Genomic DNA, 16,065 nt, shown 5'->3' on the forward strand with positions numbered 1-16,065 from the left:
ACTGCCTGCTGTACCTGCATGCTTGCTTTCAGTGACTGATGTACAAGGACACCTAGATCTCGTTGTGCTTCCCCTTTTCCTGACTTGACTCCATTTAGATAATCTGCCTTCCTGTTCTTACCACCAAAGTGGATAACCTCACATTTGTCCACATTAAACTGCATCTGCCCACTCACCCGGCCTGTCCAAGTCACCCTGCATTCTCATAACATCCTCCTCACATTTCACACTGCCACCCAGCGTTACAAGGTTGCTGCCGGCCCTGGAGGACTGGATTGACAGGAAAAGGTTAGACGGGCGAGGTCCTTCTTCCTTGGAACATAGAAACATAGAAAATAGGTGCAGGAGTAGGCCATTCAGCCCTTCGAGCCTGCACTGCCATTCAGTTTGATCATGGCTGATCATCCAACTCAGAATCCTGTACCTGCCTTCTCTCCATATCCCCTGATCCCTTTAGCCACAAGGGCCATATCTAACTTCCTCTTAAATATAGTCAATGAACTGACCTCAACTGTTTCCTGTGGCAGAGAATTCCACAGATTCACCACTCTCTGTGTGAAGAAGTTTTTCCTCATCTCGGTCCTAAAAGGCTTCCCCTTTATCCTCAAACTGTGACCCCTCGTTCTGGACTTCCCCAACATCGGGAACAATCTTCCTGCATCAAGCCTGTCCAATCCCTCTAGGATTTTATACATTTCAATCAGATCCCCCCTCAATCTTCTAAATTCCAACGAGTACAAGCCTAGTCGATCCAGTCTTTCATCATATGAAAGTCCTGCCATCCCAGGAATCAATCTGGTGAACCTTCTTTGTACTCCCTCTATGGCACGCATGGAACATAGAAGATTTTTTTTAATACTTTATTTTCAAATTTTTCCAAAAAAAAAGTAACATGTACTGTGTCCAGTTCTGGTCACCTCACTATAGGAAGGATGTGGAAGCATTGGAAAGGGTACAGAGGAGATTTACCAGGATGCTGCCTGGTTTAGAGAGTATGCATTATGATCAGAGATTAAGGGAGCTAGGGCTTTACTCTTTGGAGAGAAGGAGGATGAGAGGAGACATGATAGAGGTGTACAAGATAATAAGAGGAATAGATAGAGTGGACAGCCAGCGCCTCTTCCCCAGGGCACCACTGCTCAATACAAGAGGACATGGCTTTAAGGTAAGGGGTGGGAAGTTCAAGGGGGATATTAGAGGAAGGTTTTTTACTCAGAGAGTGGTTGGTGCGTGGAATGCACTGCCTGAGTCAGTGGTGGAGGCAGATACACTAGTGAAGTTTAAGAGACTACTAGACAGGCATATGGAGGAATTTAAGGTGGGGGCTTATATGGGAGGCAGGGTTTGAGGGTCGGCACAACATTGTGGGCCGAAGGGCCCGTACTGTGCTGTACTATTCTATGTTCAAGTCCCGGCAACATCCTTGTAAACCTTCTCTGCATTCTTTCAAGCTTATTAATATCCTTCCTGTAATTTGGTGACCGAAACTGCACACAATACTCCAGACTTGGCCTCACCGATGCCTTACACAACCTCTCCATAACATTCCTCAAGATATTAAGAGGAATAGAGCGGATAGCCTGCGCCTCTTCCCCAGGATGCAGCTCTATAAAACTCTGGTTAGGCCACACTTGGAGTACTGTGTCCAGTTCTGGTCGCCTCACTATAGGAAGGATGTGGAAGCATTGGAAAGGGTACAGAGGAGATTTACCAGGATGCTGCCTGGTTTAGAGAGTGTGGATTATGATCAGAGATTAAGGGAGCTGGGGCTTTACCCTTTGGAGAGGAGGAGGATGAGAGCAGACGGTGGAACGTAGAAGATTTTTTTTTAATACTTTATTTTCAAATTTTTCCAAAAAAAAAGTACCATGTACTATGTCCAGTTCTGGTCGCCTCACTACAGGAAGGATGTGGAAGCATTGGAAACGTTACAGAGGAGATTTACCAGGATGCTGCCTGGTTTAGAGAGTATGCATTATGATCAGAGATTAAGGGAGCTGGGGCTTTACTCTTTGGAGAGGAGGAGGATGAGAGCAGATGGTGGAACGTAGAAGGTTTTTTTTAATACTTTATTTTCAAATTTTTCAAAAAAACCCAGAATGAAATCAACAAGAACATACCAGCTCAGACATGTATAAAAATGAAACAAGCAAAACAAAGAGAGACTTAACATTAGAGTTGTACAAAGTACTAAACTTTACATCTGAAATGAGGGGCCGTGAGAAATCAGCTGGGGGGAAAATTGCTCATCCAGGTAGCCAAGAAATGGATCCCAGATAGGTGAAAAATTTTTTAACTGAATTGGTTCTCAAGAACCTAAGTTTCTCCATCTGTACGACTGAGGTCATGTCAGCCACCCATCTCCGAAAAGAAGGGGGAAGAAGGTGATTTCCATTCCCTCAAGAGAAGTCTTTTGGCAACCATCAGCCCCAGCATCTGAGACTGTCGTGGGGCCGCGGGGGGAACAAATAGGAGATCGCAAGCAGCCAGATATAGGCGAGACCAGCTTCCAAGGGGAAGGATCTTTTACTGGCCTTCGAGTACCAGTCGAACATTTACCTTTGTAGCTTTCACATCACAAGCTGATGTTGTGCAGTGATCGTGTGGATAGTCAGAGGCTTTGGGCCCCCCCCCCCCCCCAGGGCTGAAATGGCTGCCCCAAGCGGACACAGGTTTAAGGTGCTGGGGACCAGGTACAGAGGAGATGTCAGGGGTAAGTTTTTTCACTCAGAGAGTGGTGAGGGTGTGGAATGGGCTGCTGGCGACAGTGGATAAGATAGGGTCTTTTCAGGATAGGTACATGGAGCTCAGATAAGTAGGGGGAAGTCTAGCAATTTCTAAGGCAGGGACATGTTCGGCACAACTTTGTGGGCCGAAGGGCCTGCATTGTGCTGTAGGTTTCCTCTGTTCTAATATCTTGGACCAAAGTCCAGTCAGTTATGGGCAGAACGAACAGGGTGCGTGACAACGTGGCCTCCATCGCACACTGGCGAGACAGGAGGGTAAATCTTGCGCAATCCAAGTTTAGAGTAGTGGAGGACAGTGGGCAACTTGCGCTGTTAACCGCGGGCACCAACGGATCCCGTTTGAAGTTGGAGCGCGGGAGGTCGAGGGGGAGATTTGGTGGAGGCGCGCAAAACTCCGAGGGGTGTAGGTAGGCTAGGTGCCAGGTCGGGTGGGACTACAGCCAGAGGTCATGGGTCAAGGGTGAAAGGTGAAAAGTTTGAGGGGAACTTGCCCCCCCCCCAAAGAAAGAGCGGAACGAGCCCCCAGCGGGCTCGACATCAGCGGTTCGGAGAAGTCTGGATAGGGGGACGTACGTGGGAGCAGGCTATTGGAATGGCTGGGCACGGACTTCACGGGGCCCAGCTGTGCTGTCACTACCCCTGACTCTGAATCCCTCTCCCTCTCTCTCTCTCTGTGCCCCTCAGCTGCTCCTCGCCCCAGTGCACGGGGAAGCACCCTGCTCCCACCTGGAATACCGAGGCGACCATCGCTGCTGTAAGATGTGCCCGGCTGGTGAGTTCACCAACCCCCAGCCTGTCCCACCACCTCCGCACCCAGCAGCCCATTCCAAACTGTTCCACAACCCCTCGCTCGTCCCTTCACCGAGGCAGCACCCAGGAATCTGTCTCCCCCATGGACTGAGGTATGGGGTGGTATTCCGCCCGCAGAACCACATCCTTTGACGGGACGTTCCTCTGATTTTGAGTGTTTCTTTTTTTAAAAAAAAACAGAAGGCAGGAACTTCAAGTCCCTGGCTCTCCGGACGAGGGAAGCGGAGGGGTGGGTTAGTAAATTTGCTGAGGACGCAAAGGCTTAGGGGTGCTGTGGGTCGTGCGGAGGGCTGTCAGAGGTTACAGCAGGACATCGATTGGATGCAGAACCGGGCTGAGAAGTGGCAGATGCAGTTCATAGAAACATAGAAACATAGAAAATAGGTGCAGGAGTAGGCCATTCGGCCCTTCGAGCCTGCACCGCCATTTATTATGATCATGGCTGATCATCCAACTCAGAACCCAGCCTTCCCTCCATACCCCCTGACCCCTGTAGCCACAAGGGCCATATCTAACTTCCTTTTAAACATAGCTAATGAACTGGCCTCAACAGTTTGCTGTGGCAGAGAATTCCACAGATTCACCACTCTCTGTGTGAAGAAGTTTTTCCTAACCTCGGTCCTAAAAGGCTTCCCCTCTATCCTCAAACTGTGACCCCTCGTTCTAGACCTCCCCAACATCGGGAACAATCTTCCTGCATCTAGCCTGTCCAATCCCTTTAGGATCTTATACGTTTCAATCAGATCCCCCCTCAATCTTCTAAATTCCAACGAGTACAAGCCCAGTTCATCCAGTCTTTCTTCATATGAAAGACCTGCCATCCCAGGAATCAATCTGGTGAACCTTCTTTGTACTCCCTCTATGGCAAAGATGTCTTTCCTCAGATTAGGGGACCAAAACTGCACACAATACTCCAGGTGTGGTCTCACCAAGGCCTTGTACAACTGCAGTAGTACCTCCCTGCTCCTGTACTCGAATCCTCTCGCTATAAATGCCAGCATACCGTTCGCCTTTTTCACCGCCTGCTGTACCTGCATGCCCACTTTCAATGACTGGTGTATAATGACACCCAGGTCTCGTTGCACCTCCCCTTTTCCTAATCGGCCACCATTCAGATAATAATCTGTTTTCCTATTTTTGCCACCAAAGTGGATAACTTCACATTTATCCACATTAAATTGCATCTGCCATGAGTTTGCCCACTCACCCAACCTATCCAAGTCACCCTGCATCCTCTTAGCATCCTCCTCACTGCTAACACTGCCACCCAGCTTCGTGTCATCCGCAAACTTGGAGATGCTGCATTTAATTCCCTCATCCAAGTCATTAATATATATTGTAAACAACTGGGGTCCCAGCACTGAGCCTTGCGGTACCCCACTAGTCACCGCCTGCCATTCTGAAAAGGTCCCGTTTATTCCCACTCTTTGCTTCCTGTCTGCTAACCAATTCTCCACCCACACCAATACCTTACCCCCAATACCGTGTGCTTTAAGTTTGCACACTAATCTCCTATGTGGGACCTTGTCAAAAGCCTTTTGAAAATCCAAATATACCACATCCACTGGTTCTCCCCTATCCACTCTACTAGTTACATCCTCAAAAAATTCTATGAGATTCGTCAGACATGATTTTCCTTTCACAAATCCATGCTGACTTTGTCCGATCATTTCACCGCTTTCCAAATGTGCTGTTATCACATCCTTGATAACTGACTCCAGCAGTTTCCCCACCACCGACGTTAGGCTAACCGGCCTATAAACCCAGATAAGTGTGAGGTGCATTAATTTGATGGCAGAATATACTTTATAGTGGCCAAAGAATTGATACTAGAGCGTAGAATCATCACAGCGATGTTTGATTCTGTCCTTCACACTCCCTGGAGTACAAATATAGTATTAATGGTGAGACTCTTGGCAGTGTGGAGGATCAGAGGGATCTTGGGCTCCGAGTCCATAGGACACTCAAAGCTGCTGTGCAGTTTGACTCTCTGGTTAAGAAGGCATACGGTGCATTGGCCTTCATCAACCGTGGGACTGAGTTTAAGAGCCGAGAGGTAATGTTGCAGCTATATAGGACCCTGGTCAGACCCCACTTGGAGTACTGTGCTCAGTTCTGGTCACCTCACTACAGGAAGGACGTGGAAACCATAGAAAGGGTGCAGAGGAGATTTACAAGGATGTTGCCTGGATTGGGGAGCATGCCTTATGAGAATAGGTTGAGTGAACTCGGCCTTTTCTCCTTGGAGCGACGGAGGATGAGAGGTGACCTGATAGAGGTGTATAAGATGATGAGAGGCATTGATCGTGTGGATAGTCAGAGGCTTCTTCCCTGGGCTGAAATGGCTAACACGAGAGGCCACAGGTTTAAGGTGCTGGGCAGTCGGTACAGAGGAGATGTCAGGGGTAAGTTTTTCACACACAGAGTGGTGTGTGTGTGGAACGGGCTGCCGGCGACGGTGGTGGAGGCGGATACAATAGGGTCTTTTAAGAGACTTTTGGATAGGTCATAGTCATACTTTACTGATCCCAAGGGAAATTGATTTTCGTAACAGTTGCCCCAACCAAGGTACATGGAGCTTAGAAAAATCGAGGGCTTTGGGTAACCCTAGGTAATTTCTCAGGTAGGGACATGTTCGGCACACACAAAATGGGAGGTTTTCTGTGTTAATTAGGCTAGGGTTGAGTTAGGGGCTTGCTGGATGGTGGAGCTCGCGAGCCCTGTCTCTCTAAAGCGAGATACGCCCGGGGACAAGAAGGGAGAGGGAGAGGGGGAGAAAGGGAGGGAGGGGGAGAGGGAGAGGGGGAGAAAGGGAGGGAGGGAGGGAGGGAGAGAGAGAGAGAGAGAGAGAGAGAGAGAGAGAGAGAGAGAGAGACACACACAGAGGGAGAGAGGGAAGGAGAGAGGGAGACAGAGGGAGAGGGAAGGAGAGGGAGAGAGGGAGAGGGAGAGAGAGAGAGAGAGACACACACACAGAGGGAGAGAGGGAAGGAGAGAAGGAGACAGAGGGAGAGAGAGAGGGAGAGGGAAGAAGAGGGAGAGAGGGAGAGGGAGAGAGAGCGATAGAGGGGGAGAGAGGGAGAAGGAGGGAGAGAGAGGGAGAGAGAGAGAGAGAGGGAGAGGGAGAGAGAGAGAGAGGGAGAGGGAGAGAGAGGGAGGGAGGGAGAGACACTATCTGCTCGCCCCCAACTTTACGCCCGGGGACAAGAAGGGAGAGGGAGGGGAGAAAGGGAGAGGGAGAGCGAGAGAGAGAGGGAGAGGGAGACAGAGGGAGAGGGGGAGAGGGAAGGAGAGGGGGAGAGGGAAGGAGAGGGAGAGAGAGAGAGGGAGAGGGGGAGAGTGAGAGATGGAGAGGGGAGAGGGAGAGGGGAAAAAGAGGGAGGGGAGAGAGAGGGAGGGAGGGAGAGGAAAGAGAGGGAGAGAGGGAGAGAAGGAGAAAGGGAGAGAGGGAGAGAGGGAGAGAGGGAGAGACACTATCTGCTCGCCCCCAACTTTCCGCATTCTGGCCTCCGTCCCGGCTTCCTTCCCAGGTCCCCGAGAAGGTCCTCGGCCCGGAACGTCGACTTGCCGTCTCATTCCCGCAGGTGCTGCCCGACCGGCTGAGATCTTCCAGCGCGCCGCCCCTGTCCCTCTCGCGGGTTTTGAGTGAGCGTCCCCGCGACCCCGGTCACATTCTGCCATTCCCTCAGGGAGCTACGTGGCCCAAGACTGCACGCTGACCAGGGAGACGCAGTGCCGGCCGTGCCAGGACGGGGAGTTCACGGCCTCCGACAACGGCCAGCTCAGCTGCCTCCGCTGCAAGGCCTGCGACCCAGGTGAGTGTGGTCCGTCTATGGGAAGCGGCCGAGGCGGGTACGTTAAGGACTCTCGGACCGGGAAGGTTTAGAGGGATACGGGTGGTCTGTCTATTGTAGGAGCTGCCGGGGGGAGAGGTGGAACCGCAAGCGCCCCTGATTCTGACTTTCACCGCGTTCCCGCAGGACACGGCCTGGAGGAGCTGAGCCCCTGCACCCGGACGAGTCCCAGGACCTGCAGGTGCGCCCCCGGGTTTGTCTGCATGGCGTCGGAGCCGGGCAGGGCCTGCCTCTTCTGCAGGAGGGAGGACGCGTGCCCGGCCGGGCAGGGAGCTTCCAGCGCTGGTATGGTACCCACACTCGACACACCACCACACCGACCCGGGCACCTCCTCGTTGTGTGGGGGGGGGGGCAGGGATGGTACTGTCAGGGGGCACCCACCGTTTCCTCAGTGTGGGCGCTGGGTGCTCCTCGGGGAGGACTGGGATTGGTGCAAAAACACCCCGAACATTGCCTCTACCCCACAACGGCCGCCCGCCCCCCCACCCGCATGCTGACCGCAGGCACGGAAGACCCGTACGGAGTTCTCTCCGATGTCAAATCAACCAGCCCCCCACACGATCTTCAGGGAGGGCACCAAGTGCTCGCAGGGAGGGGGTGTATACAGCCCCCTCAAGTCCTTACATCGATGGGCGGGGGGAGGGCAGCCCCAATCGATCCTCATTGTGGGCACCAACCCCTGCTCGGTCCTCAGTGAGGGTCCAGGGTGGGCTCGATATATTACATCAGCAGGGAACCCTTGCTTGTTCCTCAGGGTGGCCTCGATATATTACATCAGCAGGGAACCCCACTTGATCCTCATTGTGGGCACCAAGTGGCCTCGATATATTACATCGGCAGGGAACCCTTGCTTGTTCCTCAGTGTGGGCTTGATCTATTACATCGGCAGGGAACCCCTGCTCAGTCCTCAGTGAGGGTCCAGGGTGGCCTCGATATATTATATCGGCAGAGAACCCCTGCTCGGTCCTCATTGTGGGCTCGATCTATTACATTGGCAGGGAACCCCTGCTCGGTCCTCAGTGAGGGTCCAGGGTGGGCTCGATGTATTACGTCGGCAGGGAACCCCTGCTCGGTCCTCAGTGAGGGTCCAGTGTGGGCTCGATCTATTACATCGGTAGGGAACCCCTGCTCGGTCCTCACTGTGGGCACCCAGAGCCCACTGGAGGCAGGGGCTCCCTCATTGTGTTGGCACCACCGGGCTCCCGGCTTCACCCTTCACAGTTTGGGCACCGAGCTCTCCCCGAAGGCAGTACAGACCTTGTGGGGTGGGTGGGTGGGCGGGGGCTGGATTTGTTTGGAGAAGCTCTCTCACTAACTGCACCCGGCAGGTAACAAGTCGGGGGACGCGCTGTGCCGGCCCTGTGCTGCGGGAACCTTCTCCAGCTCTCCGTCGCGGACGCCCTGCCAACCCTGGACAAGGTGACTGCGGGACGGGGGGGAGGTAGAGAGCGGGGTGGAGGTGGAGGGTGGTGGTGGTGGTTGGACAGAGAAAAGGGAAATGGGATGGAAAGTGAGGAACAGGTAGGGAAGAGGGGCGATGGGGGAAACGAAAAGGACAAGGGGAGGAGGGGTGATGGGGCAGAGAGAAGAGGGGGGAGGGAGAGGAGGGAGGAGAGAGAGGAGAGAGGAGAGAGGAGGGGAGAGGGAGAGAGGAGGGGAGAGGGAGAGAGGGGAGAGGGAGAGAGGAGGGGAGATGAGGGGAGGGGGAGGGGAGGAGGGGGAGGGGAAGGGAGGAGTGGAGGGGAAGGGAGGAGGGGAGGGGAAGGGAGGAGGGGAGGGGAAGGGGGAGGGGGAGGGGGAAGGGGAGGGGGAGAGGGGAAGGGAAGGTAGGATGGGGAGGGGAAGGGAAGGGAGGATGGGGAGGGGAAGGGAAGGGAGGATGGGGAGGGGAAGGGAAGGGAGGATGGGGAGGGGAAGGGAAGGGAGGATGGGGAGGGGAAGGGAAGGGAGGATGGGGAGGGGAAGGGAAGGGAGGACAGGGAGGGGAGGAGGAGGAAGAGGAAGGGGGAGGGGAGGAGGAGAGGGGTAGGGGAGAGGGGAGGAGGGAGTGAGGGAGAAACAGGACAGTAGCAAGGGTGATAAGCTCACGGACGGCTGACACCCTCTCCCTCCCACAGATGCAGTGACCTGGGCTTGTTCACCCTCCGGGACGGAACCTCGGTGTCGGACGCCACGTGCGGGCCTACCCCCGCGCAGCCGCCCTGGGTCCTCGCACTGGTGCTGGCATGGGCACTGGTGTGTGTCCTCCTCCTGGTAATCACGTGCCTGGTCTTCCGGAGGGGTGAGTGATAAACTGCGGTGTCCCCCTCCCCAGTGGGGAAAACGGGTCACCGGGACTCTGAGAGCGGGAGGGGTGGGGAGGCAGGATACTGACACTGACCGATCTCCCTTTTCTTTCAGCCAATTCATCAAGCAGAACCAAGGTGAGAGTGTGTGAAGGGACGGTGGGGAGGGAGATTCACTCTGTGTCTGACCCCGGGAGTGTGTGATGGGACGGTGTGGAGGGTGATTCACTCTGTGTCTGACCCTGGGAGTGTGTGATGGGACGGTGTGGTGGGAGATTCACTCTGTGTCTGACCCCGGGAGTGTGTGATGGGACGGTGTGGAGGGAGATTCACTCTGTGTGTCTGACCCCGGGAGTGTGTGATGGGACGGTGTGGAGGGAGATTCACTCTGTGTCTGACCCCGGGAGTGTGTGATGGGACGGTGTGGAGGGAGATTCACTGTGTGTCTGACCCCGGGAGTGTGTGATGGGACGGTGCGGAGGGAGATTCACTCTGTGTGTCTGACCCCGGGAGTGTGTGATGGGACGGTGCGGAGGGAGATTCACTCTGTGTGTCTGACCCCGGGAGTGTGTGATGGGACGGTGTGGAGGGAGATTCACTCTGTGTGTCTGACCCCGGGAGTGTGTGATGGGACGGTGTGGAGGGAGATTCACTCTGTGTGTCTGACCCCGGGAGTGTGTGATGGGACGGTGTGGAGGGAGATTCACTCTGTGTCTGACCCCGGGAGTGTGTGATGGGACGGTGTGGAGGGAGATTCACTCTGTGTGTCTGACCCCGGGAGTGTGTGATGGGACGGTGTGGAGGGAGATTCACTCTGTGTGTCTGACCCCGGGAGTGTGTGATGGGACGGTGTGGAGGGAGATTCACTCTGTGTCTGACCCCGGGAGTGTGTGATGGGACGGTGTGGAGGGAGATTCACTCTGTGTGTCTGACCCCGGGAGTGTGTGATGGGACGGTGTGGAGGGAGATTCACTCTGTGTGTCTGACCCCGGGAGTGTGTGATGAGACGGTGTGGAGGGAGATTCACTCTGTGTGTCTGACCCCGGGAGTGTGTGATGGGACGGGTGTGGAGGGAGATTCACTCTGTGTTTCTGATCCCGGGAGTGTGTGATGGGACGGTGTGGAGGGAGATTCACTCTGTGTGTCTGACCCCGGGAGTGTGTGATGGGACAGTGCGGAGGGAGATTCACTCTGTGTGTCTGACCCCGGGAGTGTGCGATGGGACAGCGCGGAGGGAGATTCACTCTGTGTCCGACCCCAGGAGTGTGTGATGGGACGGTGTGGAGAGAGATTCACTCTGTGTCTGACCCCGGGAGTGTGTGATGAGACGGTGTGGAGGGAGATTCACTCTGTGTCTGACCCCGGGAATGTGTGATGGGACGGTGTGGAGGGAGATTCACTCTGTGTGTCTGACCCCGGGAGTGTGTGATGGGACGGTGTGGAGGGAGATTCACTCAGTGTGTCTGACCCCGGGAGTGTGTGATGGGACGGTGTGGAGGGAGATTCACTCTGTGTCTGACCCCGGGAGTGTGTGATGGGACGGTGTGGAGGGAGATTCACTCTGTGTCTGACCCCGGGAGTGTGTGATGGGACGGTGTGGAGGGAGATTCACTCTGTGTCTGACCCCGGGAGTGTGTGATGGGACGGTGTGGAGGGAGATTCACTCTGTGTCTGACCCCGGGAGTGTGTGATGGGACGGTGTGGAGGGAGATTCACTCTGTGTGTCTGACCCCGGGAGTGTGTGATGGGACGGTGTGGTGGGAGATTCACTCTGAGTTAATCTGACACTTTGCCTTCTCCCTTGTTTCAGAAACGCATCCCCGAGCTTTCATGATTTTGTTCCCGGGCGGGATGAGCTTCCAACAAACTTTTGACATAGATAGTTTGATTTTTACTGTGGTTTAGTTTGCCTTGGAGGTGGAAAAATATCAGTGCCGGATCGCGGAGTGAAGTTTCCCCAAGTTCAAATCCAAATGAGGTTTGGTGTTGAGCTGAGAACTGGGCCTTGCGAAAACAAGAATAGCTTTATGCAGAAATACCATCAAAGATGGTATTCTTCTTTTAGTTTTCCACTGTAAGTATTTATCGAAGTGTCCCTGTATTTATTGAGCTGTCTCAGCCTCTCACCGAACGATAGGCTGTTCAGTGATTTCCCACCTCTTTCTTACAAAATTATCTTATTGTTTCGTACCGTGTGATTTGCCAGATGTGAAATAAAATGGTTTCCGACAGATCAATTTATAGGTTCTTGCCTGCTTTCTGTGAGTTTAATCTGCCTCGCTCCCGGTCTTTGTCACCCCCTCCCTTTCCTGATACCCCACTCCCCGTCACTCCCTTCCCTCCCCTACATCATACTCCCCTCGCAGTCACCCGTTCCACCCCGACACAGCTCCCCCTCTCTCCCAGCCTCCCGCCTCGAGGGTTCGAGGGACAAGTCCGGAGCTGTCTCTGAGACGGAGGCTGTTTATTTCGCGACAGGCCGAGGGGACAGAGTGAATTGCGCGGAGGGTCGGTTGTGATAGAGAGACGCGGCCGACGACAGGCAGGCCGGGACACACACACGACGACGTATGTACACGGGCAGAGAGGCCCACACGCTCCCTCCCCACACACAGACACACACCCTCCCTCCTCACGCTCACCTCCCCTCCCTCGCATAAACTAACTCACCGACACCCCCTCTCTCTCACACACACACCCTGCCCCACCCTTCCCCGTGACACCTTCACACCCCCTCACCAACTCTCAACCTTCCGCTCTCTCGTCCCCGTCCCCCAGCGTCACTCCCATTACCCACCCCTCCTCGCTTTCTCACACTCACCCTCTCCCTCTCCACTCCATCTCATTCTCTCATTCCCAGACCCTCCACCCCTCTCTCGCCCTCCACACCCTCCATCCCTCTCTCTCACCCTCCCCTCCATCCCATCGCTCTCCCCCCTCCATTCCATCCCTCTCTCTCCCACACCATCCATCTCTCTCTCTCGCCCTCCCCTCCATCCCACCTCCCCTCTCTCTCTCACACACACACACGCACACACACACACACCCCGTTCCCCCTCCCACCCGGACGAGCGGACTCGAGCCAAGACGACTCATTTCGACGCAGCTGCCCCTCTCCTCCTGCTGGACCGGCGGATGGGTGACATGAACTCTGGGGTCTCGCAGGCCATCACCCCTGTGTGTGGGGAAGGGTGGGGGGAACACAGGGTCACTGTCGAATGCAGACTGATCACCCCTCCCTGTCTTCATTCCCACTCCCTCCCCGGATCCATTATCCCCTCCCCTACACCCCTCCCTCCCCGTCTCCGTCACCCCCTCCCTCCCCTACACCCCTCCCCGTCTCCGTCACCCCCTCCCTCCCCTACACCCCTCCCCGTCTCCGTAACCCCCTCCCTCCCCTACACCCCTCCCCGTCTCCGTCACCCCCTCCCTCCCCTACACCCCTCCACATCTCCCTCACCCCCTCCCTCCCCTACACCCCTCCCCATCTCCATCACCCCCACCCTCCCCTACATCCCTCCACATCTCCCTCACCCCCTCCCTCCCCTACACCCCTCCCCATCTCCATCACCCCCTCCCTCCCCTACACCCCTCCCCGTCTCGGTCAACCCCACCCTCTCCTACACCCCTCCCCGTCTCCGTCAACCCCTCCCTCCCCTACACCCCTCCCCGTCTGTCACCCCTTCCCGTCTCCGTCACCCCCTCCCTCCCCTACACCCCTCTCCGTCTCCGTCACCCCTCCCTCCTCTACACCCCTCCACGTCTCCCTCACCCCCTCCCTCCCCTACGCCGCTCCCCGTCTGTCACCCCCTCCCTCCCCTACACCCCTCCCCGTCTGTCACCCCCACCCTCCCCTACACCCCTCCACATCTCCCTCCCCTACACCCCTCCCCATCTCCATCACCCCCTCCCTCCCATACACCCCTCCCCGTCTCCGTCAACCCCACCCTCTCCTACACCCCTCCCCGTCTCCGTCAACCCCTCCCTCCCCTACACCCCTCCCCGTCTCCGTCAACCCCACCCTCTCCTACACCCCTTCCCGTCTCCGTCACCCCCTCCCTCCCCTACACCCCTCTCCGTCTCCGTCACCCCCTCCCTCCTCTACACCCCTCCACGTCTCCCTCACCCCCTCCCTCCCCTACACCCCTCCCCGTCTCCGTCACCCCCTCGCTCCCGTACACCCTCCCCGTCTCCATCACCCCCTCCCTCCTCTACAACCCTCCCCGTCTCCGTCACACCTCTCCCTCCCCTACACCCCTCCCCGTCTCCGTCACCCCCTCCCTCCCCTACACCCCTCCCCGTCTCCGTCACCCCCTCCCTCCCCTACACCCCTCCCTGTCTCCGTCACCCCCTCCCTCCCCTACACCCCTCCACGTCTCCCTCACCCCCTCCCTCCCCTACTCCCCTCCCCGTCTCCGTCCCCCTCCACGTCTCCATCACCCCCTCCCCGTCTCCATCACCCCCTCCCTCCCGTACACCCTCCCCGTCTCCGTCACCCCCTCCCTCCTCTACAACCCTCCCCGTCTCCGTCACCCCCACCCACCCCTACACCCCTCCCCATCTCCGTCACCCCCTCCCTCCCCTACACCCCTCCCTGTCTCCGTCACCCCTCCCTCCCCTATACCCCTCCACGTCTCCCTCACCCCCTCCCTCCCCTACTCCCCTCCCCGTCTCCGTCACCCCCTCCCTCCCCTGTCGGGATTCCAGATATCAGTGGGTTAAAGGGAGGAGTGGGGGAGAGGGTTTAGTTGACGACAGGCTTCGGGGGAGCGGGGCGGGGAGGGGGACTTTAAGAGTGACCCACCTCCCTCCTCCTGCTCCTCGTCGCTGGAGAAGTCCACGCGGACGCGGCGAGCTGGCCTGCTCCTGCTGCTGACCCTCGGGGTGACCTGCAGGGCGGCCGGAGTCCTGCTGGGGCCGGCCTTCTTCTCCGCTGCGGGGAGAGGAGAGAGACCGTCAGGTTACAGGAGCAGAAGCCGGCCGCTCGGCCCGTCGAGGCTGCCCCGCCACTCGATCACCGGCAGGTCCGATTCTTCCGGTCTTCCCCACTCCCCTGCCTTCTCCCCGCACCCTTTGACGCCCTGGCTAATCTATCTATCTCTGCTTTAAAAACACCCAATGACTTGGCCTCCACAGCCGCTCGTGGCTACAAATTCCACAGATTTACTTCCCTCCAACTAACGTCATTTCTCCCCATCTCAGTTCTAAATGGACGTCCTTCAATCCTGAAGTTGTGCCCTCCTGTCCGAGACTACCCTACCATGGGAAATAACTTTGCCATATCTCATCTAGTCATAGCCATACTTCATTGATCCCGGGGGAAATTGGTTTTCGTTACAGTTGCCCGTAAATAATAAATAGTAATAGAACCATTACTTAGATAGTGAAATAGTAATATGTAAATTATGCCAGTAAATAAGTCCAGGACCAGCCTATTGGCTCGGGGTGTCTGACCCTCCAAGGGAGGAGTTGTAAAGTTTGATGGCCACAGGCAGGAATGACTTCCTATGACGCTCTGTGCTGCATCTCGGTGGAATGAGTCTCTGGCTGAATGTACTCCTGTGCCCACCCAGTACATTATGTAGTGGATGGGAGACATTGTCCAAGATGGCATGCAACTTAGACAGCATCCTCTTTTCAGACACCACCGTCAGAGAGTCCAGTTCCGTCCCCACAACATCACTGGCCTTACGAATGAGTTTGTTGATTCTGTTGGTGTCTGCTACCCTCAGCCTGCTGCCCCAGCACACAACAGCAAACATGATCGCACTGGCCACCACAGACTCGTAGAACATCCTCAGCATCGTCCGGCAGATGTTAAAGGACCTCAGTCTCCTCAGGAAATAGAGACGGCTCTGACCCTTCTTGTAGACAGCCTCAGTGTTCTTTGACCAGTCCAGTTTATTGTCAATTCGTATCCCCAGGTATTTGTAATCCTCCACCACGTCCACACTGACCCCCTGGATGGAAACAGGGGTCACCGGTACCTTAGCTCTCCTCAGGTCTACCACCAGCTCCTTAGTCTCTTTCACATTAAGCTGCAGATAATTCTGCTCACACCATGTGACAAAGTTTCCGACCATAGCCTTTTAACTGTTCAGGCCTTTTAATATTCAGAACATTTTCTATGTGACCCCCCTCATTCTCCTGAACTCCAGGGAGTACAGCCCAAGAGCTGCCAGCCATTCCTCATATGGTAACCCTCTCACCGACCCCTGCGGAACTCCACTGGTAACCGGCAGCCAGCCAGGAAACGATCCCTTTATTCCCACTCTGTTTCCTGCCAATGCTAGTAACTTGGCAACGGCTTCGACAAGCCGGCTAAACCGGGTGAGGGGTAGCCGACGGGTCCTCAAACCCTCGGTGAG

General features: G+C 55.8%; 2 protein-coding genes across 2 annotated transcripts in view; one reads left to right on the forward strand and one right to left on the reverse strand.

Annotated features, from left to right (window-relative positions):
- Positions 1-11,953, forward strand: part of LOC134341779 (tumor necrosis factor receptor superfamily member 5-like) — a 17,580-nt gene extending 5,627 nt beyond the window's left edge. Inside the window, exons 3-9 of the mRNA XM_063039701.1 lie at positions 3,432-3,519; positions 7,247-7,372; positions 7,538-7,696; positions 8,741-8,831; positions 9,530-9,693; positions 9,813-9,835; positions 11,508-11,953. Coding sequence (XP_062895771.1) covers positions 3,432-3,519; positions 7,247-7,372; positions 7,538-7,696; positions 8,741-8,831; positions 9,530-9,693; positions 9,813-9,835; positions 11,508-11,531 — 675 coding nt within the window. The 3' untranslated portion in view covers positions 11,532-11,953. The remainder of the gene's footprint in view (positions 1-3,431; positions 3,520-7,246; positions 7,373-7,537; positions 7,697-8,740; positions 8,832-9,529; positions 9,694-9,812; positions 9,836-11,507) is intronic.
- A 762-nt stretch (positions 11,954-12,715) lies between these two features.
- Positions 12,716-16,065, reverse strand: part of ncapd2 (non-SMC condensin I complex, subunit D2) — a 175,117-nt gene continuing 171,767 nt past the window's right edge. The window contains exons 31-32 of the mRNA XM_063039703.1: positions 14,502-14,630; positions 12,716-12,872 (exon numbers count right to left, since the gene is read on the reverse strand). Of these exons, the coding sequence (XP_062895773.1) occupies positions 12,790-12,872; positions 14,502-14,630 (212 nt within the window). The 3' untranslated portion in view covers positions 12,716-12,789. The remainder of the gene's footprint in view (positions 12,873-14,501; positions 14,631-16,065) is intronic.

Source organism: Mobula hypostoma, unplaced genomic scaffold, assembly GCF_963921235.1.
Source record: "Mobula hypostoma unplaced genomic scaffold, sMobHyp1.1 scaffold_123, whole genome shotgun sequence".
NCBI lineage: Eukaryota > Metazoa > Chordata > Chondrichthyes > Myliobatiformes > Myliobatidae > Mobula > Mobula hypostoma.